Source organism: Zalophus californianus, chromosome 10 (assembly GCF_009762305.2).
Source record: "Zalophus californianus isolate mZalCal1 chromosome 10, mZalCal1.pri.v2, whole genome shotgun sequence".
Lineage (NCBI taxonomy): Eukaryota > Metazoa > Chordata > Mammalia > Carnivora > Otariidae > Zalophus > Zalophus californianus.
In genome coordinates this window covers 161203-185888 of record NC_045604.1, presented here as the reverse complement: position 1 = coordinate 185888, position 24686 = coordinate 161203, and the positions used below count along the sequence as shown (strand labels likewise).

The 24686-nt window shown below is 48.5% G+C and overlaps 2 protein-coding genes and 1 non-coding gene across 5 annotated transcripts; 1 reads left to right on the top strand and 2 right to left on the bottom strand.

Moving 5' to 3' along the window:
• Positions 1-5351: 5351 nt before the first annotated feature.
• TRNAM-CAU lies at positions 5352-5423 on the bottom strand. The gene has a single exon. It is a non-coding gene; the product is annotated as a tRNA-Met (tRNA).
• Positions 5424-5656: 233 nt separating this feature from the next.
• On the top strand, positions 5657-13572 carry ILF2 (interleukin enhancer binding factor 2). Of its 2 annotated transcripts, XM_027613107.2 has the most exons (14): positions 5657-5754; positions 6140-6199; positions 6410-6452; positions 7090-7194; positions 7787-7864; positions 8413-8515; positions 9355-9420; positions 10709-10825; positions 11310-11388; positions 11646-11733; positions 12337-12398; positions 12476-12590; positions 12808-12898; positions 13049-13572. In XM_027613107.2, exons 1-14 carry the CDS (start codon positions 5750-5752, stop codon positions 13207-13209), a joined length of 1173 nt encoding a protein of 390 aa, XP_027468908.1. In that variant the 5' UTR covers positions 5657-5749; the 3' UTR covers positions 13210-13572. The 2 variants fall into 2 exon arrangements, with proteins under 2 accessions (XP_027468908.1, XP_035578372.1); XM_035722479.1 differs by lacking the exons at positions 5657-5754; positions 6140-6199; positions 6410-6452 and adding an exon at positions 6499-6606.
• A 172-nt stretch (positions 13573-13744) lies between these two features.
• Positions 13745-16134, bottom strand: SNAPIN (SNAP associated protein). 2 transcript variants are annotated; one of them, XM_027613109.2, is made up of 4 exons: positions 15213-16132; positions 14933-14979; positions 14564-14682; positions 13745-14312 (listed from the first exon to the last, which is right to left on the bottom strand). In XM_027613109.2, exons 1-4 carry the CDS (start codon positions 15668-15670, stop codon positions 14211-14213), a joined length of 726 nt encoding a protein of 241 aa, XP_027468910.2. In that variant the 5' UTR covers positions 15671-16132; the 3' UTR covers positions 13745-14210. The 2 variants fall into 2 exon arrangements, with proteins under 2 accessions (XP_027468910.2, XP_027468909.2); XM_027613108.2 differs by lacking the exon at positions 14564-14682 and having other exon boundaries at positions 15213-16134.
• Between the last annotated feature and the right edge of the window lie 8552 nt (positions 16135-24686).

Below are 24686 nucleotides of genomic sequence, written 5' to 3'. Positions count from 1 at the left end.
TCTGGGGTGGACAGGAGGGTGGCGGGTTTCTGGAAGGGCGTTAAAGTAGGTGAGCCCAGGGTCCCCGTGACTCAGTCCATCCAGGACCGCCCCCGCCCCCCCCCCCCCCAGCTTCCAGATAGAGCAGATTGACGGAGAGAATGGACCCAGTGGAAGGGCGGAGTTAACCCTTTAGTTCCCAAATGGTTATAGGAAGGGGGAGAAGAGCGTGCGGTGGCTGGGGTGGGGAGGGGGGAGAGTGGTGACCTCGGGGCCGCTCCCGGAAGGTGAGTGTGAGTTTGTTTGAGGGGGATTGTTAAAATGGGATTTGCGGTGACGGTGGGAGGCGGTGTTGGAAATGACCGGTGGAGGCGTCTCCTGGGGAGAGGGTTGGGGGTCCCCCGCTGTGACATCAGTCTGCCCTCTCGCGGCCAGCAGGGGTCACTGACGCAACTGCGCCGCCACCCTCTCCGATCCTGTGCCTGGACTGAACCCAACACCTGCAAACTTTCCTTCACCAAACGGACTTGATGCGCTGACTAAATGCTGAGAGTATGAAGGTAGATATATGTATAGCCGTGCCTTGGAGGAGCTCTGCTTGGGACAAATAGCCATAATGTAATCTGATTGAGGACCACAACAGGGAGATGGATAAATTGCTAAGAGGCCCAGATAGGACTTCGGCTTGCTTCGAGGGCCAGGAAAATCTCCAAAGAGAAATAATTCAGCAAGAGTAGAATGATGAGCAAGGTATTCTGTGCAGAAAGAGAAGAATACTGAAGTATATTTCCTATATCAGGAATTTTGGGGGAATTTTAGGACCAATTTTTCTTATGGTCTAGAACAAATAGTAGCCGTTGGACCAACTACAGATGGCCGAATGTTTTGTTTGGCCTGCATTCTCTTTCTCTGTTTGACTTAATTGCCTACACTTAAAAATCAGCAGATGAGGGGCGCCAGGCTGGCTCAGTCAGCAGAGGGTGGAATTCTTTCTTTTCTTTCTTTCTTTCTTTCTTTCTTTTCTTTCTTTCTTTCTTTCTTTCTCTTTCTTTCTTTCTCTTTCTTTCTTTCTTTCTTTCTTCCTTTCTTTCTCTTTCTTTCTTCTTTCTTTCTCTCTTTTTTCTTTCTTTTATTTTTTAAAGATTTATTTATTTAGTAGAGAGAGAGAGATCGAGAAAGAAAACGGGGCGGGGAGGGGCAGAGGGAGAGAGAGAACCTCAAGTAGATTCCCCACTGAGCACAGAGCCCCTCACAAGGCTCAACCCCAGGACCCCCAGACCATGACCTGAGCTGAAATCAAGAGTCCATGCTCAACCAACTGAGCCACCCAGGCACCCTGGGTGGGACTCCTGATCTCTGTGTCCTGAGTTCAAGCCCCAAATTGGGCATAGAGCTCACTTAAAAAAAAAAGAAAGAAAAAGAAATTAGTAGATGACACACAAATATTTGGATTTCTGACTTGTCTTGAAATATTAGAGAGCTGACAATAGCTAAGGCCTGCATCCCTTCCTTGAGCTGAGTCTAGTTCATCACAGTTCCTATTCATCCTGTTCACTCATTTGCTTTACCTGCCTGGCTGGTGTAGGAGCTTATATTTTCAATCCTGATCCATGATGTAAGGTGTGTGCTTGTAGGAATGACTGAGGAGAGGGGCGCCTGGGTGCCTTCGGCTCAGGTCATGACCCCAAGGTCCTGGGATCAAGCCCACTGTCGCCTGCTTCTCCCTCTCCCTCTGCCTGCGGCTTCCCCTGCTTGTGCTCTCTCTCTCTCTCTCTGACAAATAAATAAAAATCATAAAAAAAAGGAATGACTGAGGAGAGGCAAGAGAGGGCAGCAGAGGGCAGGTCATGCAAACTTTTGTGTGATAGGCATGATGTCTGTCCTGTATGGGGTGCTCCAGAGGCTAATACAGATAGATAGGAGATTGGGAAACTTTTTTTGGGGGGCACTTAAAAAAAACTAGTTTTATTGAGGTATAATTGATATGGCATAAACTGTACATACTTAATGTGTACGACTGATGAGTTTGGACATATGTATACACCTGTGAAACCATCACCATAATATCAAGGTAATAAACATATCCATCACCTCCAAATGTTTCCTTCTGTCCTTTCATGTGTGTGTGCGTGTGTGTGTGTATTAAGAACAGTTAACATGAGATCTACCCTCTTAAATTTTTTTTAATGCCCCCTTTATTTTTTTAAGTAAACGATCCCCAACTTGGAGCTCAAACTCACGTCCCCAAGACCAAGAGTCTCACGTGCTACCAACTGAGCCAGCCAGGTGCCCCCCCCCCCTTTTTTTTTTAAGATTTTACTTATTTATTTGAGAGAGTGAGTAAGCAAGAGAGAAAGAGAATGAGCAGGGGGAAGGGCAGAGGGAGAAGCAGGCTCCCCGCTGAGCAGGAACCCAATGCCCCCTAGATCCCAGGACCCCAGGATCATGACCTGAGCTGAAGAAACCGACTGAGCCACCCAGGCACACCCCCCTCTTAACAACTTTTTAAGTGCGTAATATTGTTGACTATAGGGAGATGTTTTATAAGTAGAATCAATTGGACTTCAAGAAGAGAAGACAATATACAAATGACTGAAGTTTAGGTGACATTGACCCATTTGCTGAAGAGCTGAAAAAACAGGTTTTGAGTGTGGGGGGGGTGATAACAATTTTAGTTTATTGGTGTGAGGTGCCTGTAGAGCCCCAAGTGGAGGTGTTCAACGTGCCATTGGATTAGTGGAGTGGAGCTCAGGAGAAATGACTACACCTGAAACCTAATTTAGTAATTGAGCCCCTCTTTCAACAATGGTGGACTGAACAATTTGCTTGAGCTGAGGATGACTAAAAATGTTAGATGAAATACTTTAAAAACTCAAAGCACTAATAAGACACTGAGGAATTATTGGTGTTGAGAACATGAAAGAGGAAAGCATAGAAACGGGAAAGCATAGAGGTGAGATCAGCAGTAGGACTGCTTTTACCCTGGGGTCTTTTGCAGATGAGAACTGGAGGCAGAAAATGGGCTGTGTGGGGCAAGTGAGACAAAAATTATAGTCCAAATGTCCCCAAGGGTGAGAAACCTGGCAAACCATCTTCCGCTTTGGGGTTAGGATCCTGAAAGCTGTATTCCTGGGGGAAACCTTGGAGTCCAGTAAATCAGAAGTGAATAGAAAATTCACACCCCAAAATACTAAAAAACCAAAATTAAGAATTAACCAATAGGTTTAAGAGTAGGTCAGACTCAAGAGCAAGTAATGCATTGGAAGAAAAAACGAAGAAACTACCCAGAATGAAGCATGGATTCAACGAGACAAGAGGGATACTGTGAAAAAATCTGACATACCTTTATTCAGAGCCCAGGAAGTAGGGGGAATAAAAAAGCCCCACAGATTCAAGAAGTTCAACAAACCTCAAGTAAGATTTAAAAAGTCCATATTTTGACCCATCAAGATGAAATGGCAGAAAATTAAATCAAAGGCAAAATCTTTAAAATAGAAAAAAAGAGGATTGATTACCTTCAAAAGAGCAACCATTAGGTTGGCAAAAAAAAATTTTTTTTTTTCATAGCAAAAGTGGAAGCCAAAGATAGTAAAATAATATAGTAAATGTGCTGAAGGAAAATAACTTCCAAGCTAGAGTTCCTTATCCAGAGAAAATGTCCTTCAAAAACAAAAGCACCTGGGTGGCTTAGTCGGTGGAGCCCTGATTCTTGATCTCAGGCTCCTGAGTTTGAGCCCCACTTTGGGCATACAGCTTACTTTCAAAAAGGAAGGAAGAAAGAAAATACATACAGAATTTAAATAATGTACACATCTACATCTACCAAGAGAAACAGATACATCCGGCCACACAAATCTTGTACAAAAATAAAGCAGCTGAATAAAGCAGCTTTATTCATAATGGCTCCAAAGTGTTAACAACCCAAATGTGTTACCTGTGTGTCCCAGCCAGTTGGAGAATGGTTGAACAGGAGAGTCGATATATTTATGTAAAGGAATGCTGCTCATAAATAAAAATCAACAAATTGCTGATAAATGCAAAAACGTGGAAGAATCTTGAAACGTGTCAAGCAAGAGAAACTAGACAAAAAAAGAGCACATACAGGGGCGCCTGGGTGGCTTAGTCGTTAAGCGTCTGCCTTCCGCTCAGGTCATGGTCCCAGGGTCCTGGGATCGAGCCCCGCATCGAGCCCCGCATCGAGCCCCGCATCGGGCTCCCTGCTCAGCGGGAAGCCTGCTTCTCCCTCTCCCACTCCCCCTGCTCGTGCTCCTGCTCTGGTTATCTCACTGTCAAATAGATAAAAAAAAATCGAGTACATACAGTGTGAGTCCATTTATGTGAAGTTCAAGAACAGACAAACCTAATCTATGCTCATGGAAATCAGAATCATGATTGCCTCTAGGGGCCGGGTAAAGGGTCAAGAGCAAACTTTCTGAGGTGATAGAAATGTTCTTCGCCTTAATCTGGGTGATGGTTACATGGACGGAATACATTACTCAAAATTAATCGAGATGAAAACTTAAGATCTGTGCATTTTGCTGTAATAAATTATACATCAGTAAAGTCCTTAAAAGAATTACACAACAGCAATAGCATATAATTCTTGGGGGTGTGTGTGATGGCGGTAAACAATTAAATTATCTCTGCATTTTTCACCAGGAGGGCAAAAGTATTGCACACAATTAGACCTTGCTAAGTCAAGGATGCATGTTGTAATTTTTATTTTAATCAATTGATTGATTGATTGATGCAAAAAGGTGATTTTATTAAAGCGTGGGGACAGGACCCGTGGGCAAAAAGCTGCTGCCGCATGTTGTCATTTTTAGAGTACGCTAAAATAGTAGAAAAAGTGCCTAACCTCCAATTAACAAGGGCGGGGAAGGAAATAAACATAATCAGCGCAAAAGAAGGCGAGAAGCCCGAGAAAAATGACTCAGGAGGGACAAAAACAGCAACCCGGGCGCCGCCATTCGAACGTAGGGGACAGCGCCTGCGCACTCAGGGCGGGAGCCGCCTGCCCCCTCGGCGGCGGGCCTGCGGGGGGAGCGGCGACGTTGCGCGGGCTCTGGCGGGTCCTTGTCCCCGCCCCGCTCGCTTTTTCTGAGCTCTCTTTCTAAGGCTGCCTGTTTCACTTCTAGCCCGTCATCATCAGTGCTTTTCCCTCTGATTCAATCTGTATAATACGCTTCTCCTGCCTCAGGTTTCTGGCCTTCGGTGAACCCCCAGGCATGTAGTGTTGCCTAAGGTCCCTTCCTATTCCCTTCACTTGCTGATGGCAAAAACGGTTCTAAAGCCTGCGTTTTTGAAGAAGGAAAAAGTAAGAGGGTGGTTATAAGCACTTAAGGGTAAGCAGAAAATAAAAGAGCACGTGTTAGCAGAGGATGGTTTCGATCCATCGACCTCTGGGTTATGGGCCCAGCACGCTTCCGCTGCGCCACTCTGCTGCCTCGAAGAGGGTATTCTCTGGGTTCCTAAAGAAAGCTGTACCATGCCTTCTCCATATCGCGCCATCTAGTGTCCAGTTTAAAAAAAAAATTGTCGCTACCGTTAAATCTGTTGTTATTGGCTAATTTCTGACACAGCAGGCGTTTCCTATTGGCTCGCAGACTGGTCTGCCAAAGTAAGCCAATGGGCATTAGCGGCGGGGTAGGGCGGGAGCCAATCGCGCCAGAGCTTGTTGGCACGCGCGGACAAGCCGTGTCTCCAGTGTCTGCTCCTCTGAGGAGAGGGGCGGTTGGTGTGGCCTCCATTGTTCGGGCTTTAGGGCGCCATGAGGTAAGGGTACTGGGGTGTTCTGAGCAGGGCTAGCGTATTTTCCCGAAAACTTTGGGGGAGGTGGGCCGACGGGAGCCGGAATCCCCGAAGGGGCCGCGTGTCCGGGGGCCGCCTGAGGCCGGAGGGCCGGACAGACGGGCGCCGGGGGCGCGTCCCGACGGGGGATGGCGGCCCCGGGGGACACAGGGTTTACCCCTCCCGCGATCCAGGAGCGGCCGCTCTGGTCTCTGAGGGGTGTGGAGCCGCCGCGTCCCGGGGCTCCTGGGGTGCTCATCACAGGACGCGGTGCTTGAGGCGGGGCACTGGGAATGAGGAGGGTGGAAGTGCAGCGCCGTGGAGGTGCCTTCGGCTGAGTCAAAACGAGTGGACATCTCTGCCTTTCTAGGGGTGACAGAGGCCGTGGTCGCGGCGGGCGCTTCGGTTCCCGAGGAGGCCCAGGAGGAGGGTGAGTGCGAGTTCCCCGCGTCCCCGCGCTCGTTAGCTGCCGTCAGCCGTCTCCCGCGTCGGCCGAGGACTCGGGCTCCCGCTCTTGTGGGGTCCCGCCGTGGCTCGGCACCCTCTCTCTCCGTGCGCTCTGGCTAAACGACTTCGACCTCGTGATGCTAAGCCATCTGAGTTTTTTGATGAGTAATTTGGACTGTTTTTCTTGTTTTAGGTTCAGGCCCTTTGTGCCACATATTCCATTTGATTTCTATTTGGTGAGTACCTTGGCTCCTGTTCACCGCTGTTGACTGGTAGTTTCCCGGAACCCAGCACCTCTGTTAGGGAAACCAAATAGTGCTACGAGGCCGAGAGGGATCAGTGAATGGAGTTGGGGTTTTGAGTCGGCTGTGCGTGAACACGGTGGGGAAGGTAATTCTTGGGCTACTGTTGACAGTAACAGGGTTGTAATCTTTGTTCTGAATAATTAACTGTCTCTGCTTCGTCTGTTAATGTAAAAGCAGTGAGAGCTTAAATTATGGCTAGTCCTTCCCACAGGTATCCTGGTTTGAATATCTTTTTTTTTTTAAAGATTTTATTTATTTATTTGGCAGAGAGAGACACAGCGAGAGAGGGAACACAAGCAGGGGGAGCGGGAGAGGGAGAAGCAGGCTTCCCGCGGAGCAGGGAGCCCGATGCGGGGCTCGATCCCAGGACCCCGGGACCGTGACCTGAGCCGAAGGCAGACGCTCAACGACTGAGCCACCCAGGCGCCCCTGCTTTGAATATCTTAGGGAGTAAAAACAAATAGAGAATTTTCTATTTTCATTTGTTTCTGTTGTGGCAATGGAGAAAATGATCTCTCCTGTATAGTACTTTTGATAAATACCATATCATTGTTTCTTTCTGCTTTAGTGTGAAATGGCCTTCCCCCGGGTCAAGCCAGCACCTGATGAAACTTCCTTCAGTGAGGCCTTGCTGAAGAGGAATCAGGACCTTGCTCCTAATTCTGCTGAACAAGTATATTCTTTTGGCTTTCTTCATGGGATTTCTCTAAGAAAGCTAGAGAAGTGACTAACTCCTGGTGAGGTTACTGTTACCAGAGTCTAAACTCCACAAAGGCTTAATTCTCCTCATTTCTCACTGTGGGTAGAGGGAGAGTGCCAGCTGGATTATATAAACAGATTACATGGGTATTTATATATATATATATTTTAAGATTTTATTTATTTATTTACTTGACAGAGACCAGAGAGCACAAGCAAGGGGGACAGTAGAGGGAGAGGGTGAAGCTGGCTCCCCACCAAGCAGGGAGCCCGATGTGGGACTCGATCCCAGGACCCTGGGATCCTGACCTGAGCCGAAGGCCAGACACTTAACCATCTGAGCCACCCAGGCACCCCTGCATTTATATCTTTACTGGGGAGACCTATCTTTGGGTCAGAAAGTTACTGTCTTCTGGCATATTCAAGGCCAGAAGGTCAGAGTGTTTTCAGAGCCCTATGTAGATACTGATTCAGCTTGTGTAGAAGAGATTAGGGGAAAATACTCAAACTCTGAGAAGTTGCTTATGTTTCACTTTAGGATATTTTTGTTTCCTGCTGTTTTTCAGGCCTCTATCCTTTCTCTGGTGACGAAAATAAACAATGTGATTGATAATTTGATTGTGGCTCCAGGGACTTTTGAAGTGGTGAGTTTTTAATGATTCAGTCATGGGAAAGGGCAGCCTTGGTAGTGTGGGTAGTGTTTCCTAGGTGCCCATATCTTAATTCGTCAGTTACTTACTCTCCAAAGCCAAGCCTAAATAGGAAGGAAAGTACAGTGAATTCCTTTGTAGTGGTGATCTTGGGGACAAGACTTGTATCAGTGTTACCAGTTAGCCATAATGTATTAGGCTTTTCATGTGGTGGTTTTGGGATATGATTTGACTTCTGCTACTTCTGAATCTGGGTAATAATTGTGTTGTAATTGAATTCTGAGAGGAACTAGACAGTCTTTTTTTTTTTTTAAGATCTTATTTATTTGAGAGAGAGCATGAGCACAAGGGGGGACGGGGCAGAGGGACAAGCAGAATTCCTGCTGAGTGGGGAACCCGATGCAGACAGATCCCAGGACCCTGAGACCACCACCCCAGCTGACTCAGACTCAGATGCTTAACCAATAGCCACCCAGGCGCCCCTAGACAGTCTTTTTCACTTCTACCTTTTTTTTCCCCCCTTGAAATCCCTTTTCCAACAGCAAATTGAAGAAGTCCGACAGGTGGGATCATATAAAAAGGGAACAATGACTACAGGACACAATGTGGCTGACCTGGTGGTAATCCTAAAGATTCTGCCAACATGTGAGTGTACCTCTTTCTGGCCACAGGAGCAGAGAGTTGAGTTTGAGGCATAGGGATCTTTAAAGCCCAAATTTCTTTTCTTTTTCCTTTTTCTTTTCTTTTTTTTAAAGATTTTATTTATTTGACAGAGAAAGAGCATGAGCCATGAGTGGGGGGGGGGGAGGGGTTTGGTGGGGAGAAGCAGACTCCCCACTGAGCAGGGAGGTCCAACACAGGGCTCGATCCCAGGACCCATGAAATCATGACCTGAGCCAAAGGCAGCCACTTAACCAACTGAGCCACCCAGGTGCCCCTAAAGCCCAAATTTCTTGTGAGAAAGATTTGTTTGGAAGACAAATGGGAAATTTATTTATTTAATGTGTGTTGAGGTAATAAGGGACAAAGTCTGGACCACGTGTCCGAAAGAATGTATGGCTAGTTACTACAAGGCAGTGTTTCTCATTTGGTGATTTTTGTCTCCCATGGGATATGTGGCAGTGTCTGGAGACAGTTTGGGCTACTGGCATCAAAGGAGTAGAGATCAGTGCACAGGACATATTCTACTCTCTGACCCTCAAACAGAATTATCCAGCCCAAAATGGGATTAGTGCCACTGATGAGAAATCCTACTATTAAAAAAAAAAAAAAAGGGGGATGTGGCTATAGGAGGTATCCTGTTCCCTGAGCCTTCCAGTTTCTGTGTTCAAGTGTTAGTTTCCCCTTGTAAAAGTGTTTATTCTTGCTTGCCGTTGCTCCATCCTTGCATGTGGGGCAGAAATCAGAGGGTGGAGTAATGTAGAGATGTATAGAAAGTCCTTAAATAGTTATAATGTTCATGGTCTCTCTTTCTCTCAATCTAGTGGAAGCTGTTGCTGCCCTAGGGAACAAAGTTGTGGAAAGCCTAAGAGCACAGGATCCTTCTGAAGGTTTGAGTTTGTTGCTGAACATGTATTTAATGGTCACAGGAGCCAGGTGTATAATTACAAGTACACTTTTAACAAAGTTAGGTCAGCCTAGAAGGGAGAGTGAATGCAGAGTTTGATGGTGGGGAAGTTTTCGGCAGCGATCTCTAGTGTTCAAAATTCTGTTCATCTCCTTTACTTTTATTTACTTTTTTTTTTTTAATGGTCAAGGCTACTGTTTTTTTATTTTTTTTTTAAGATTTTATTTATTTATTTGACAGAGCAAGAGAGAGAGAGAGAGAGAGAGCACAAGTAGGGGGAGCACCAGAGGGAGAGGGAGAAGCAGACTTCCTTCTGAAGCAGGGAGCCTGATAAAGGACTTGATCCCAGGATCCCGGGATCGTGACCTGAGCCAAAGGCAGACGCTTAACCAACTGAGCCACCCAAGCACCCTTACTTTTTTTTTTTTTTAAGATTTTACCTACTTAGCAGGGGGAGGGGCAGAGGAAGAGGGACAAGCAGAGACTGCATGCTGAGTGCAGAGCCAGATGCAGACCTCGGTCCCACAACCCTGAGATCATGACCTGAGCTAAAATCAAGAGTCAGATGATTAACCAACTGAGCCACCCAGGCACGCCTACTTTTTATTTTTTTAAAGTTTAAGTAATCTCTACACCCAACATGGGGCTTGAACTCACACCCCAGAGATCAAAAGTCCCATGCTCTACCCACTGAGCCAGCCAGATGCCCCTTCTCTTACTTTTAAAATTGTATTCTGAATCCTCATTCTGGACTCTTAATATTTTTTTAAAGATTTTATTTATTTATTTGAGAGAGAGTACTCGCTCGTTCGCAGGGAAGAAGGGGCAGAGGGGGAAGGAGAGGGACAGGCAGACTGTGCGCCCAGTGCAGAGCCAACATGGGGCTTGATCTCAGGACCCTGACATCAGGACCCGAGCCAAAACTGAGAGTCAGACGCCCAGTGGACTGAGTCACCTAGGCGCCCCTGGACTATTGCTATTTTTTTTTTTAATTTTATTTATTTATTTGAGAGAGAGAGAGCACATGAGAGGGGGAAGGGTCAGAGGGAGAAGCAGACTCCCCGCTGAGCGGGGAGCCTGATGCAGGACTCGATCCTGAGACTCCAGGATCATGACCTGAGCCGAAAGCAGTCGCTTAACCAACTGAGCCACCCAGGCGCCCTGGACTATTGCTATTTTTAAAAACCCGTCTGTTCCCCTACTCCCACTGTATATTTACCTCTGGTCATCTAAAGGAAACGGGAAAGTTACAGCTTTTGATTTTCTTTCAGTTTTGACCATGCTGACCAATGAAACTGGCTTTGAGATCAGTTCTTCTGATGCTACGGTGAAGATTCTCATTACAACAGTGCCACCCAATCTCCGAAAACTGGACCCAGAACTCCATTGTTAGTTTTTTTTTTTTCTATTGCTGGGATAGTTGGGGGAAAATCAAAACGTGGTATAAGGTTGTTGTTGAGTTTACTTATTAGCTTGTTGCTATTCCACGTGAAACCTTCTGGACCTAAGTTGACCAGACTTTGTTGTCCCCCTCTGTAATGTGGGGAGTTTTACCAGCTTGCTAGTGAAATTGTCACAGGGGATGGCTAAGAAAGCACCTGGAGTGGAGGACTTAAGAAGGACTGAGGAAATATTTATGGAGGGAGTAGGCTCTTGGAGAAAGTGGTGGATCTTGCATGCTTGTAGATTTGATTTGGGGGAGGAGTAGTGATTTTTGGACAAGTGATTTGCCTGCTGATCTGTGGAACATGGGGTGGTTTAAGAAATTAGGAAGTTATCCTGTCTTCCTTCCAAGTTCTTGGACTATGGCAACAGGGTTGAATTGCTTAATGATGGAGTGCTTCAGTGTGGTCTGTCCTGCTTGTCTTCTAGTGGATATCAAGGTGTTGCAGAGTGCCTTAGCAGCCATCAGACATGCCCGTTGGTTTGAGGAAAATGCTTCTCAGTCCACGTGAGTCACTATTCTGAGTTAAAATAATCTAATCCTTCTAATTAGCGGTGAGTAGCCAGATGCCCCATACTTCCTGTGTTAGAACTTTTTTGGCTGTAAGTCAGGGTTGTTTTTTGGTGGTGGCGGGGGGTGGGTTAACAAATTTAGATTGAACGAAACAGAAATGTGTAGTTTTGGAAATAGCATCAGCTCTGTACCTCAAGGATGGAAGCACATGATCTTACTCCTTTTAATCTCTGGGTCCCTCTTACCTTCAGAGTTAAAGTTCTCATCAGACTGCTGAAAGACCTGAGGATTCGTTTTCCTGGCTTTGAGCCCCTCACACCCTGGATCCTTGACCTACTCGTAAGTGAAGAAGGGCAGTTGGGAGTTCCTGCTCATCCCTCTTTTAACAGTAGTTATTCTGAAACCTACCAGGGTCTGAAATTCGGTGAAGCTGAAAATAAATTTCATGGTGGGCAGGTAATCCAGTAAATACTCAAGGTTTATTACTTCCTTAGGTTTTTGGAGTATTCAATTGAATAATTGGCTGCCCCTATGCCTTTTTGTTACTGATGTCATTTCAATACTGTGATAATGAGAGGAAATTACTGAATGAACAGCCATTTCAGAATACTTCTGAACTTTATAGCTAGGCCTCAATAACCGGTTTTCTCTTTGATGGTTTAAAGTTTACATTTATGGGGCGCCTGGGTGGTTCAGTCGTTAAGCGTCTGCCTTTGGCTCAGGTCGTAATCCCAGGGTCCTGGGATCGAGCCCCATATCGGGCTCCCTGCTCCGCGGGGAAGCCTGCTTCTCCCTCTCCTACTCCCCCTGCTTGTGTTCCCTCTCTCGCTCTCTCTCTCTGTGTCAAATAAATAAATAAAATCTTTAAAAAATAAAGTTTACGTTTATTTGGCTAGTTATGCCAAGTTTATGGCACACCTACCAGATTGTTTTATTTTCTAGGGGCACTATGCCGTGATGAACAATCCCACCAGACAGCCTTTGGCCCTAAATGTGGCATACAGGTATAACAAGCTGCTTTGGGTTTGGGGCTGGATGTAAGTTGTGTTCTGTGTTCTCTTAATGTTCTTATGTGTTTCAGGCGTTGCTTACAGATTCTTGCTGCAGGACTGTTCCTGCCAGGGTCAGTGGGTATCACTGACCCCTGTGAGAGTGGCAACTTCAGAGTACACACAGTCATGACTCTGGAACAACAGGTATTGGGACAGCTCTGATATGGTCTGTTGTGCCCCACTCGACTACTCCAGGTCAGAAGGCAAAGGGAATGTGGTCTTTAGGGGTCAGGATTTAGGGGTTCTCACAGACTTTGGTCTTGAAATTAAGTTGTCTTCATCTTTTTTTTTATGAGAATGTTCATCAGATAAGGTACTTTGATTCATCTTGCTAGTTTACTCTCACTTTGCTCTCCTTTAGGACATGGTGTGCTACACAGCCCAGACTCTGGTCCGAATCCTCTCACATGGTGGTTTTCGGAAGATTCTTGGCCAGGAGGGTGATGCCAGCTGTGAGTGATCACTGTGGGTCAGGGGTTCTTTATGCTACTCTGTGGTCTGCAAAGATGTAGTGCACTACTCAGATGTCTTGATATTTCTACTGTATAGATCATGACTTGTATGCTGGGCTACTTGGCCTGAAATCACTTTTTCTTTTCTAGATCTTGCTTCTGAAATATCTACCTGGGATGGAGTGATAGTGACACCTTCAGAGAAGGCTTATGAGAAGCCACCAGAGAAGAAGGAAGGGGAGGAAGAGGAGGAGAATACAGAAGAACCACCTCAAGGAGAGGAAGAGGAAAGCATGGAGACTCAGGAGTGAACTTCCTTTCTCTTCACCCTCTTTCTTTTCCAAGGGGAAGACTGCAGCCTAGCTAACTGCTACTGGCCTTTATATGGTGGCATTTCTGAGGGATAGGGGAGACAGAGAAAATAAACTATAGAAGGAAGTGTCATTCCACTGGGTTCTGATTGGCTCAGTAGCCAGAAGTCTCCCATTTATGACCTATGCCATCCATCTATAATGAAGCAGGATACCAGCTTTTCTTCCTAAGACTTCAGAGAACCCAGTTCCTGGAAACCTCTCTCAACCAGTACTTTGTTGTTGAAATGTTGTGAACTGTTAGTGTCTGGATTTTTTTTTTTTTTTCCCCTAAGAAAAATGATTAAAATACTTCCTAGTAGGGCTCTTGGTCTTGTTTTTCCTTGGCATCTGGCAACTTTTTTGCTTTCTGCATTCTTCAGTGAAAGTGATACTTGAGTCTTCTCATTGTAAACACTAGATCACAATTTGGAGCTATATTTGAATTAAGTACAAAGACTCTTGGATCCTTTCCATATACCAGAGTAAACTAAAACTGTTTTAAGCATTTATTGGATTATATGGTTCTAGCAGGACTGCTATATATTCAAGCCAAGTGCAATCAACAAAAGAGGGTAGACAGGAGTCATTCCCTTGACTTTGCCTGCCCTCTTCTCCAAATCCTCTGTAAACAAAGGAAAAAAGTCACAAGTAGAGGACATGCAACAGAAGAGAACTAGGCCTGAAGGTAGAGGAGCTGGGTCTTGAGTATGTAGAGGCCTCAGCTCATTCTTGGAAGCAAGAGCCATAATAAGTCCTTTGGGATCATTAGTCCTGCTGTATGCAGGTTTCTTTGGGACCCCATATAAACAGGTAAGACTTAAGTGCTTCAAGGAGAAACAACAGGGCTGCCTTTTTGATGTCCCAAGGTCTGCAGGGAGGAGTCCTGGAGGAAACAAGGCAGCTCCGGAACAGTACTTGTGCTACTCTGAGGCAATGCATGGGTCCCATCTTCTGGCCTGTTACTTGCTTGGGGAACCAGGCGGGTAAACTCCTGAATCCAGCATTGCCCTCCTGCGGGCTGTTTCCTTGGCCACGCTGTGGTTTAGCCGCCTCAGCCGTTCCTACAAGACAAGATTTGGAATTATAACTGCTCTGTGAAAGGCTTCAGCACTCCCTGTCAACTAGGTGCTGGGAAATACCTTGGGCTTGCTCTAACTCTGAGGAATTTAAGAATGTACAGGAGAGCAGCTGGGTACTGAGAACAAGAGTTCTATCACGCCTGACTCCAGTTAACTCCCTTTCACTGCGCTGGGGACTTTGGGATGTCCCAGAGGACTTGTAAAGAATCCCTGCTGGCGGGGAATTCTTTTACCTGCGCATTCTGGAGAATGTTGTTGACCAAGACAACTCGGCGCCGGGCATTAAGTAGCTTTTTCACGTAGGGGTCGAGGTCCAGGGCCACTTTCTGATCCTCATTGATTCGGCACAGTTCTGGGGGATGGAAGGAAGGGGCAACTAACACCTAATGGTTCCCTTCACGTTCGTAGGGAGAGCAGGCTGGTAAATGGGATGCAAACACGCCTGCACCCACACGGGCCGGCCACTAGAAACTCAGGAAAGCAGGAATCCACTGCAGCCCCGAAGCCCTGGAAGCATACGACCGAAACCCACCCCGAGCTCGGCTAAACATGAGGCCCTAAAATGCGTGGCAGTGTCGCTGGTCTAGGGGGCGCTTACTCACCAGTAGCTAGGTTGTCAATTTGTTCTCGTAGCTCTACCTGGCTCTCTCTGCAAAGAAGTACGAGGCCCACACTGTCCGTTAATGGGACTCGAAAAACCCAGTCCCCGAGGGACTCCCCAAGCGCCGGAAGAAGCCATCACCACCCGCGGCTTCCCGCCCACCGGCCGGGCCCCCCGACAGTCCCACCCGGGACTGGCCCCTTCCGGCACAGGCCCCGCCCCTTCCGGCACAGCCCCCTTTCACCCGGGGAGCGGCCCCGCCCCGCCCCTCCCTCTCGGACCTGACGGCGTGGACGTGAGAGTCCAGCTGCTGCACAGCCGGTCGCAGGAACTCGAGGAGCCCCTCGGCGAAGAGGTCGCGGCCTGCGGGACCCGCCACTGGGGTCCCTGCCCCGGACACAGCGGCGGAACCAGCCGCAGCCATCATGAGCAGCCCTTCCGCCGGGAACGTGCCGCGCGGGCCGCCGGGAACTGGAGTCGCTCTGAAGTGCACCACCAGGGGACGTCCGGGAGCTGCCGGCTGGACCCAACCTGGGGACTTCTGGGAAACCGAGTCTCCGCGATCGGGGGCGGGGCGGGCGGAGCAGCAGTTCCTTGGAGGCCCCGGAGAGGCGGTGTTGGGGGGCGTCTCCAGACCTCCGGGGGGCTGGGAGGAGCAATTTTGAGGGCGGCTATCTTTGGTGTTCTGCGGAGGTGAAAAAGAAATGCTTGTCTCCCCGGTTGCGCTTAGCCCTCCCATGCTAGCCGGATTGTATTCATAGTATATATAGTTAAAGATTTCTAACTTGGAGAGTGTACTTTTTTAATGGCACCCTAGTGTCTACAAAACTGCATAGGAGTATTATTAAGTCTTAAAAGGGAATGCAATTCTGGTACATGCCACCATGTGGATGAGCTTTGGAGACTATGCTGAGTGAAATAAGCAGAGCAGAAGGACAAATACTGTCTGGTTATTACATGAAATACCCAGAGCGGCCAAATTCATGAAGATAAAATATGGTTTTAGGTCTCTGTCAGAACAGGGTTGCCAGGGGAATTACTGTTTAATGGTTAGAGTTTCAGTATGGGATGATTAAAAAGTTCTAGAGATGAGTAATGATGACACAGTAGTGTGCATTTACTTAATGCCACTGAACTGTACACTTAAAAATGGTTAAGGTGGTAAATTTTATGTGCATTTTGCCACAGTAAAGCAAAACTTAAAACCTACAATATTTTCATTTTTTCTTTCCTTCAAAAAGTTTCCTTAGTTTTGTTGTGTTTTCATGGCTTTCCAGAGTTTACATGTCTTGTCGAATTCTCAACAAAGGGCACAGTCTCTTAAGCTCTGGAGTGTTCCAGTGGCTTGCAGTCCTGTGGCCCTGGGGTAAAGTGTGTGTGCTCCTGGAGGGCAAAGGGGTCCCCAGAGATAAATGGCACCAGAATGTTCAGCCTTGAGCTTCATCCTCAGGAATAAAAGAGGAGGTGTTTAAATCACTGTGGGAGAGTGGTAGTCCACAGCTGGGAACCTGAGGCTCCAAGTGTGATAACTTTTAAAGCCTTGTACACTTTTTGTTGTTCATTATCTTTATTTCTCTGTATCTTTCCCTCTAGTGATTAGAGCTAAAAGTCTCCTGAGAGGCTGGAGGCTTATTATGGGAGTCAGCAACGGGACGAGGGTAGCTAGGGTCACTAGCCTGCTCCACAGTCAGGCCTAGCGAGGAGGAAGCCCAGAGGATAGAGAATGGTGACAGTGTTGAAGAGGAAGGAATAAGGGCTAAGTCCTTGAGGCCTGTACTGGAGAGAGAATAGGGCTGGTCTGGGCAGGGAAAGGTTAGTGGCTCAGTGTCTAGACAAAATGCTCCCAAGTTGGGCCACAGTCCTTTCAGGTACCTTTTTGAAGTAAGGTTGTGAGATTTGGAAAACAGAACAATCAGAAAAATTCTGGGACACTAGGTAAATTTGAAGTTCAGATAAACAACATTTTTTTTTTTTAGATTTTATTTATTTATTTGAAAGAGAGTGGAGAGGGGAGCACAGAGTCCCATACTCCCCGCTGAGCATGGGTCCTGATGTGGGCTCGATCTCATGACCCTGAGATCATGGCCCTTGAAGCCAAAATCAAGAGTCAGATGCCTGGGGTGCCTGGGTGGCTCAGTTAGTTAAGCATCTGCCTTGGGCTCAGGCCATGATCCCAGGACTCTGGGATTAAGCCTCACATCCGCAGGGAGCCTGCTTCTCCCTCTCCTCCCTGCTGGTGCTCCCTCTCGCTATCTCTCTCTCTCAAATAAATAAATAAAATAAAATCTTTTTTTTTAAAGATTTTATTTTTTTATTTGACAGAGAGAGACACAGCAAGAGAGGGAGCACCAGCAGGGGGAGTGGGAGAGGGAGAAGCAGGCTTCCCGCCGAGCAGGGAGCCCGATGCGGGGCTCGATCCCAGGACCTGGAATCATGACCTGAGCCGAAGGCAGACGCCTAACGACTGAGCCACCCAGGCGCCCCAAATAAAATAAAATCTTAAAAAAAAAAAACAAACTCTACCCCCAGCGTGGGGCTTGAACTCACCACCCCGAGATCAAGAGACTCATTCATGCTCCACCAACTGAGCCACCCAGGCGCCCCTGAAAGGGACTTTAGAATCCATCTTTCCGCGGTTTCTTGGATACCTCTGTAAGGGAGACCAGGCAAGGGTCTGTTGAAAGGAAAACCAAGGGCCTAAGATGGGGTCACTTATGTCAGGCCAAGTCACCAGACCTGGGCTTTATACTTAACCTAATTGTAGTTTCAACCTCCCCCAGAAATGTAGTTTTAACTGGTCAGTCGGGAATTTTCTGGTCGGCACCAATCAGGCAATCTGTCACAAGGGCCCTCTCCATACCCTCCTCGTCCCCCCCAAAGGAAGGTGAGGTCATCTGCAGGATAAGACCCCTCTGCCCTTCCCCCAAGGGAAGGTGACCTTGCCTGGAGCAATCCTTTCTTTTACTAATAACTTTTTGCCTCACCCTCCTTCCTACAGAACCCTTCCATTTTTGTACAACTCCTCAGAGTTCCCCTCTCCTTGCTGGATGGGATGATGCTTGATTCACGAATTACTTAATAGAGCCAATTAGATCTTCAAACTTACTCATTTGAATTTTTGCTCTTTAAGAAACTGAAAGCACAGGGCACCTGGGTGGCTCAGTTGGTTAAGCGACTGCCTTCGGCTCAGGTCGTGATCCTGGAGTCCCGGGATCGAGTCCCACATCGGGCTCCCTGCTCGGCGGGGAGTCTGCTTCTCCCTCTGACCCTCTTCTCTCTCGTGCTCTCTATCTCTCATTCTCTCTCTCTCAAATAAATAAATAAAATCTGTAAAAAAAAAAAAAGAAACTGAAAGCACATCCTCTAAAGGAATTTCATTCCTGGAGAAAGCCAGGTAGCAACCAGAGGCGAGGAGATGGGGGGCAAGATAAAAGGACAGGCCTCTGAGGCCGTCTCATGCTCCTCAGCGCTGCCGAGGCCAGGACTCCAGCCTCAGCTTCTGACTCCTTTGTGACAAGCAGGAGTCCTGGAGTCTCACCAGATCCTGGTCTGACCAGGGAACCCAGGACAGCAACTCTCTAGAAGCACCAGTTGGGGGGGGGGGGAAGCTGGAATCTCAGGCCTCGCTGCCTGCTCTACGCCTTTCCAACACCCATCCCAGTGCTGCCCCTTCAGCTCTGCCATTGAAGCATTGTAGGGCTCCCTAAACCAAGTTCTCACCTCCCAGAAAGTGGGGTGGACGAGGAAATCCCTGTCCCTTACCTGGGCCTGACTCTCAGGCCCCCTCCCCTGGTAAAGTCCCCCGTCCCCCAAGCAGGACCCTCTGAAAACCCTGACCAGCCCCCTGCCCCACCCAGGCTCCCCATTGGGTGTGGGGGCACACCTAGCCTGCTGAGCAAAGGGCATGGTGGGCTTGTACCACCGAACCAGTGCAGCTTCTCCCTGAAGAGCCTCCTCAGGATGAGCAAGGAGGGGGCAGTTCAACCTAAGCACCTCTCAGGTGACCGGGCGAGGAGAGGAGGCAGTTTTTTGTTTTTTTTTAATTTGAGAGAGATTTGAGTGGGAGCACGAGCATGAGCAGGGGGGAGGGCGAGAGAGAGGGAGAAGCAGACTTCCCCCTGAGCAGGGAGCCAGACAACATGGGGCTCGATCCCAGGACCCAGGGATCCTGACCTGAGCCGATGGCAGACGAAGGCAGACGCTTAACTGACTGAGTCACCCAGGCGCTCCTGAGAATAGGGCAGTTCTTATGACCTACATCCCCTACAGCCTCTATGGAAAAGCCGAGAACTGGAGGGCCACTGCTACGTTTTAGAGTGCAAGCAGGGAGGAGGGGGGTTCTTCACTGAAGACCTTGTGCCATGATGCCTGGAATTTGATAAACAAAGAATGAATAATTGAGCCAGCACTGGCCTTCAAGCTGTTACCAGATTTCAGAGTTTCTGTAAAACCTGTTGAAAAACAAAATTCAACTAAATAAATCTGGAGATCTAATTGGCTCTATTAAGTAATTCGTGAATCAAGCATCATCCCATCCAGCAAGGAGAGGGGAACTCTGAGGAGTTGTACAAAAATGGAAGGATTCTGTAGGAAGGAGGGTGAGGCAAAAAGTTATTAGTAAAAGAAAGGATTGCTCCAGGCAAGGTCACCTTCCCTTGGGGGAAGGGCAGAGGGGTCTTATCCTGCAGATGACCTCACCTTCCTTTGGGGGGGCGAGGAGGGTATGGAGAGGGCCCTTGTGACAGATTGCCTGATTGGTGCTGACCAGAAAATTCCCGACTGACCAGTTAAAACTACATTTCTGGGGGAGGTTGAAACTACAATTAGGTTAAGTATAAAGCCCAGGTCTGGTGACTTGGCCTAAGTGACTCCATTTGGGCCTGTGCATTAAACAGGTTTAAGCAGAATTTAACAGGTTAAAATGCAAAGGATAAAGCTTTAGGGCATTTTGGAAGAACTCATTTCACCCAAGACTTCCAGATAGCTTTTCAACTGTGCGTACCTTCCATCCCTGTGTCTTTTGGGTTCTGAGAATTCAACTCCATTCGGCACGGTCTCCCCGGAGGTAGCATCAGACCCCACAGGTTAAGTGCATGATGGCCAACCGCCCCCCCCTGCCTTCAGACACCAGTTGCAAGCCCAACTTGTCCCCTGTGCTTCTGTCTGACCAGGTATAGATTGGAGGGTCCCACCTCCCCTCCCTTGGGTTCAGTTAATTTGCTAGAGGCTCTCGGATCACAGAGAAGCATTTTCCTTACTAGAATGCCGGTTTATTATGAAAGGCTAGAACTCAGGAATAGCCAGGTGGAAGAGATGCAGAGGGTAAATCCGTGTGGGAAGGAGCACAGAGCTTCCGTGGCCTCCAGGTGCACCACTCTCCCCTGAGGCCCCACGAACCCCATCCTTTATTACCCAGGCATGATTGCTTCCTTGGCCACTGGTGATGGATTGAACCTCCAGCCCCTGTTCCCTGGAGGTTGGGGAGGTGGATGGGACTGGAAGGTCCAGCACAGGGTTGGTTCCCCTGGCAACCAGCCTCCATCCTTAGGCTATCTAGAGGCTTTTGGAAAGTCAACATTAACACAACAAAAGGCCCTTTATTGCTCTCATCACAGGAACTTCCCAGGTTTTAGGAGTTCTGTGCCAGGACAAGACTAGATACATTTTCTTTCTTTCTTTTTTCTTTCTTCTTCTTTCTTTCTTTCTTTCTTTCTTTCTTTCTTTCTTCTTTCTTTCTTTCTTTCTTTCTTTCTTTCTTTCTTTCTTTCTTCTTTCTTTCTTTCTTTCTTTCTTTCTTTCTTTCTTTCTTTCTTTTCTTTCTTTCTTTCTTTCTTTCTTTTCTTTCTTTCTTTCTCTCTCTCTCTCTCTCTTTCTTTCTTTCTTTCTTTCTTTCTTTCTTTTTCTTTCCTTTCTTTCTTTTCTTTCTTTCTTTCTTTTCTTTTTCTTTCTTTCTTTTTCTTTCTTTTCTTTCTTTCTCTTTCTTTTCTTTGTTTATTTTTTCTCTCTCTTCTTTCTTTTTCTTTCTTTCTCTTTCTTTTCTTCTTTTTCTTTTTCTTTCTTTCTTTCTTTTTTTTTTAAAGATTTTATTTATTTGAGAGAGAGGCAGAGGGAGAGGGAGAAGCAGGCTCCCCACGGAGCAGGGAGCCCGATGGGATCATGGACCCTGGGATCATGACTTAAGCCAAAGGCAGGCGCTTGACCAGCTGAGCTACCCAGGGGCCCTAAATACATAGTTCTTATTATAAACCACAAGATCACACCATGGATATGTTTAAATCTTAAGCCGATAGTCACCTTACACTAAAGGGTACCTGGGTGGCTCAGATGGTTGAGCGTCTGCCTTCGGCTCAGGTCATGATCCCAGGGTCCTAGGATCGAGTCTCGCATCGGGCTCCCTGCTAGGTGGGAGCCTGCTTCTCCCTCTGCCTCTGCCTCTCTCTCTCTCTCTCATGAATAAATAAATAAAACATTAAAAAAAAAAAAAGGGTAAAGAAATCCAATAAATCGAACCTAAATAATCAAGTGAATATTTTTAAGAGGTTTCCTGGAGCCTTATGTACACCAGGCCTGCTGGCCAGCCTGCCCTACACAGTAAGAGGACCATGACTGAGGACTGCTGTCGCCATCACAGGCCCCAGAGCTGACCTGGCCTCCGTGTCCACCCTCAGGGGTCCCCCTGCTGTCCTTTGCCCCTGGGCCATGTGGTCAGTCAGGGCCCTCACTAGTCAGGGTACAATGCAGGTTGAGAGCCCACCCAGGCAGGAGTGTAGGGCAGCCAGGTGGCACCTGGAATATCTCTCCCACTGGCATGACCAGGTAAAAATGGGAGACAGAACATCAGGAGCCTGGGGGTGTGGAGATTCCTATGAAGAGGCTGGAGATAGGGGCGCCCGGGTGGCTCAGTCGTGAAGCGTCTGCCTTCGGCTCAGGTCATGATTCCAGGTCCTGGGATCGAGCCCCACATCGGGCTCCCTGCTCCGCGGGAAGCCTGCTTCTCCCTCTCCCACTCCCCCTGCTTGTGTTCCCTCTCTCGCTCTGTCTCCTGCTGCTAAATAAATAAAATCTAAAAAAAATAAAAAAAATAAGAGGCTGGAGATGGTGTCTAGAGAAGGTCCTGGGTCAGAAATCAGATGATACACCATTGTGGCAACTTTGTGTTTGTGGGGAGGGAGCGAATCCTTAAGAGGTCCCCAAGAGCCCAGGGAAGTGGAGGCTGGGGCTCTCTGGCTCTTCCCACGTTGCCTGGGGAATTGGTGGGAAAGGTACTGGGGCTTCAGAGCGATGGACGGCACAGTCCACTGGAAGAGGAGAGGGGTTACAGAGGCCAGGCAGGTCCTCGTCCCAGGTCACAGCCTCTCCGGCCCCACTTACAGTGCTGATCTGGGCATACCCTGCTGCTGGAGCTACAGGAGCCCCCAGGAAGCCCCTAAGAGGGGAGGAAGTGGCCCTCTTGCCTGGAGGCCTGGAACCTTGAGGAGCGGGAGGCTGTGGTGGAGGCTGGACTAGATGGTGGGCAGCAACGCTGCCATTGGTTCCAGATCAGACATCATGGGGTCATCAAGGGGAGAGGGAACCACACATGCCCTGCTGCCCCTGGCAGCTTGTTCAGGCCGCCCCGACTGCCTTCTCATGTCTGACAAGACAGCCAGATGTCAGCGCGGAAACCGCTGAGGGTGTGGGCTTCTCCCCAGCCACCCTGCCACCGCCCAGATTCAGGTTCACTCCGGCGACTGGACTAACACAACAGCCGTGAGGGTCTCCCAGCCTCCACCGTGGCTTCGGCTAACCCATCTGCACCAGCACTGTGTATATCACCCCGCTTGAAAATCCGCAGTGGCTCCCCACCACCCGAAGCATGAAGCCCAAGCTCTTTAGCAGACAGTTAGGCTCTGGGCTACCTGACCTTGTCAGTCGTGCCTCCCACCCTAGGTTGGAGGACCACTGAACACTCACTCCCCAGCATGCAACACACGTTTAGGCCTCTGTCCCTTTGTATTTGCTGTTCTCTGTACTTGGGAGATTCTTCCCCCCTTCTCTGTGAAACTTTCCCTTTTCTTTTTTAAATAGGCTCCAGGGCCAATGTGAAGCCCAATGTGGGGCTTGAACTTGCGACCCTGATTGAGACCTGAGCTGAGATCAAGAGTCAGATGCTTGGGGCACCTGGATGGCCCAGTCGGTTAAGCGTCTGTCTTCGGCTAGGGTCATGATCTCAGGATCCTGGGATTAAGCCCCGCATTGGGATTCCTGATCAGTGGGGAGCCTGCTTCTCCCACTGCCTCTTCCTGCCGCTCCCCCGCTTGTGCTCTGTCAAATAAATAAAAAAAAATTTTTTTTTTATTTGACAGAGACAGTGAGAGAGGGAACACAGCGGGGGTGTGGGGAGTGGGAGAGGGGGAAGCAGGCTTCCCGCCGAGCAGGGAGCCCGATGTGGAGCTCAATCCCAGGAGCTGGGATCATGACCCGAGCCAAAGGGAGCTGCTCAACGACTGAGCCACCCAGGCACCCCAAATTTTCCCTTGACTTTCAAGGTCCAGCTCACCAATCTCTTTTCTGTGGTCCCAAGACCCCCTTTACAGAAATTTTTAAAATAATCTCTACACCCAAAGTGGGGCTTGAACTCACATGCCTGAGATCGAGTCATTACTGAGCCCGCTGGGGCCCCAACCCTCCTACCAAACCACACCTTGTCGGTGTCTGCATGGCAAGGCCTTGGCAGATGGTGGTTGAAGGGGTGAAGGGCTGACCCAGGAACTGGCCTCGATCTCCTTGTCCCTCTCTACCCTGGACACTCGGCTGGGACTGAAGGTGGAAGAAGTGGCCACAGGGCTCAGATGCCCAGAACTGCAGTGAGCAGCAGGAGGGCCAGGAGGGTCTGAAGCTGGTAGAGTTCCTTGTGCCCATTGCTGGGAATCCTGCTGCTTCATGAGGTAGGACGGATATAGTGGAGGGTCCACTGGGACCTTCAAAGCAGGCCCCCCACCCCCACCCCCTCAGGGTTCACAGTAAAGATTCACACAGATGCTGGAAACGGCGGCCCCAACCTGGTCTTAGCTCACTCCGCTGCAAGTTGGGCCCATGCAAGAGATGGGTGTGGACATGGGGCAAGTCGTCCTGATGGCCACCTGTGGGCAAGAGGAGCCTGGAGTCAGCAGGGTGGTAGGGCTGAAGCACCCTGGGAAGGGGCAGTCTGGGCCAAAAGAGGCTGACCTGTGAGGGAGCAACTAAACCACACTCAGCAGAACCCCCCACCCTCCCTTTTCCAGCTCAGGGGGTGGGAACATTCAGGGACTGTCCTGAAATGAATCTCCCAAGCAAATCCCATCAATGAATTGGAGGGCAGTACGGGCTCAGGGCCACCATTCCAGCGTCCTGCTCTCCCATTTCCCGACTCCCTCAACATTGTGCTTTTACTCTGAAACTTGCCACACGTGGTGCTATCTGCAAGTAAAAGGGGAGACATGGGCATAGATGTGTGTGGGGCACTGCGGCCCCTCCCCCCCACCTGGCCAAGTTCCCTTTTCCTCACGTATGCCTCAAATCCTTCTGTGAATCTTTTTCTTAGAGGATCTCAGTGGATTAAAAGAGGGGTGGGGGGAAGAAGTGGTTCAAAACGCACCAGATTGGGGCACCTGGGTGGCTCAGTTGGTTAGGCATCTGACATAGTTTCAGTTCAGGTCATGGTCTTGGTGTCCTGGAGTTTAGCATTGGGCTCCACGCTCAGTGGCAAGTCTGCTTGGCATTCCCCACCTGCCTTG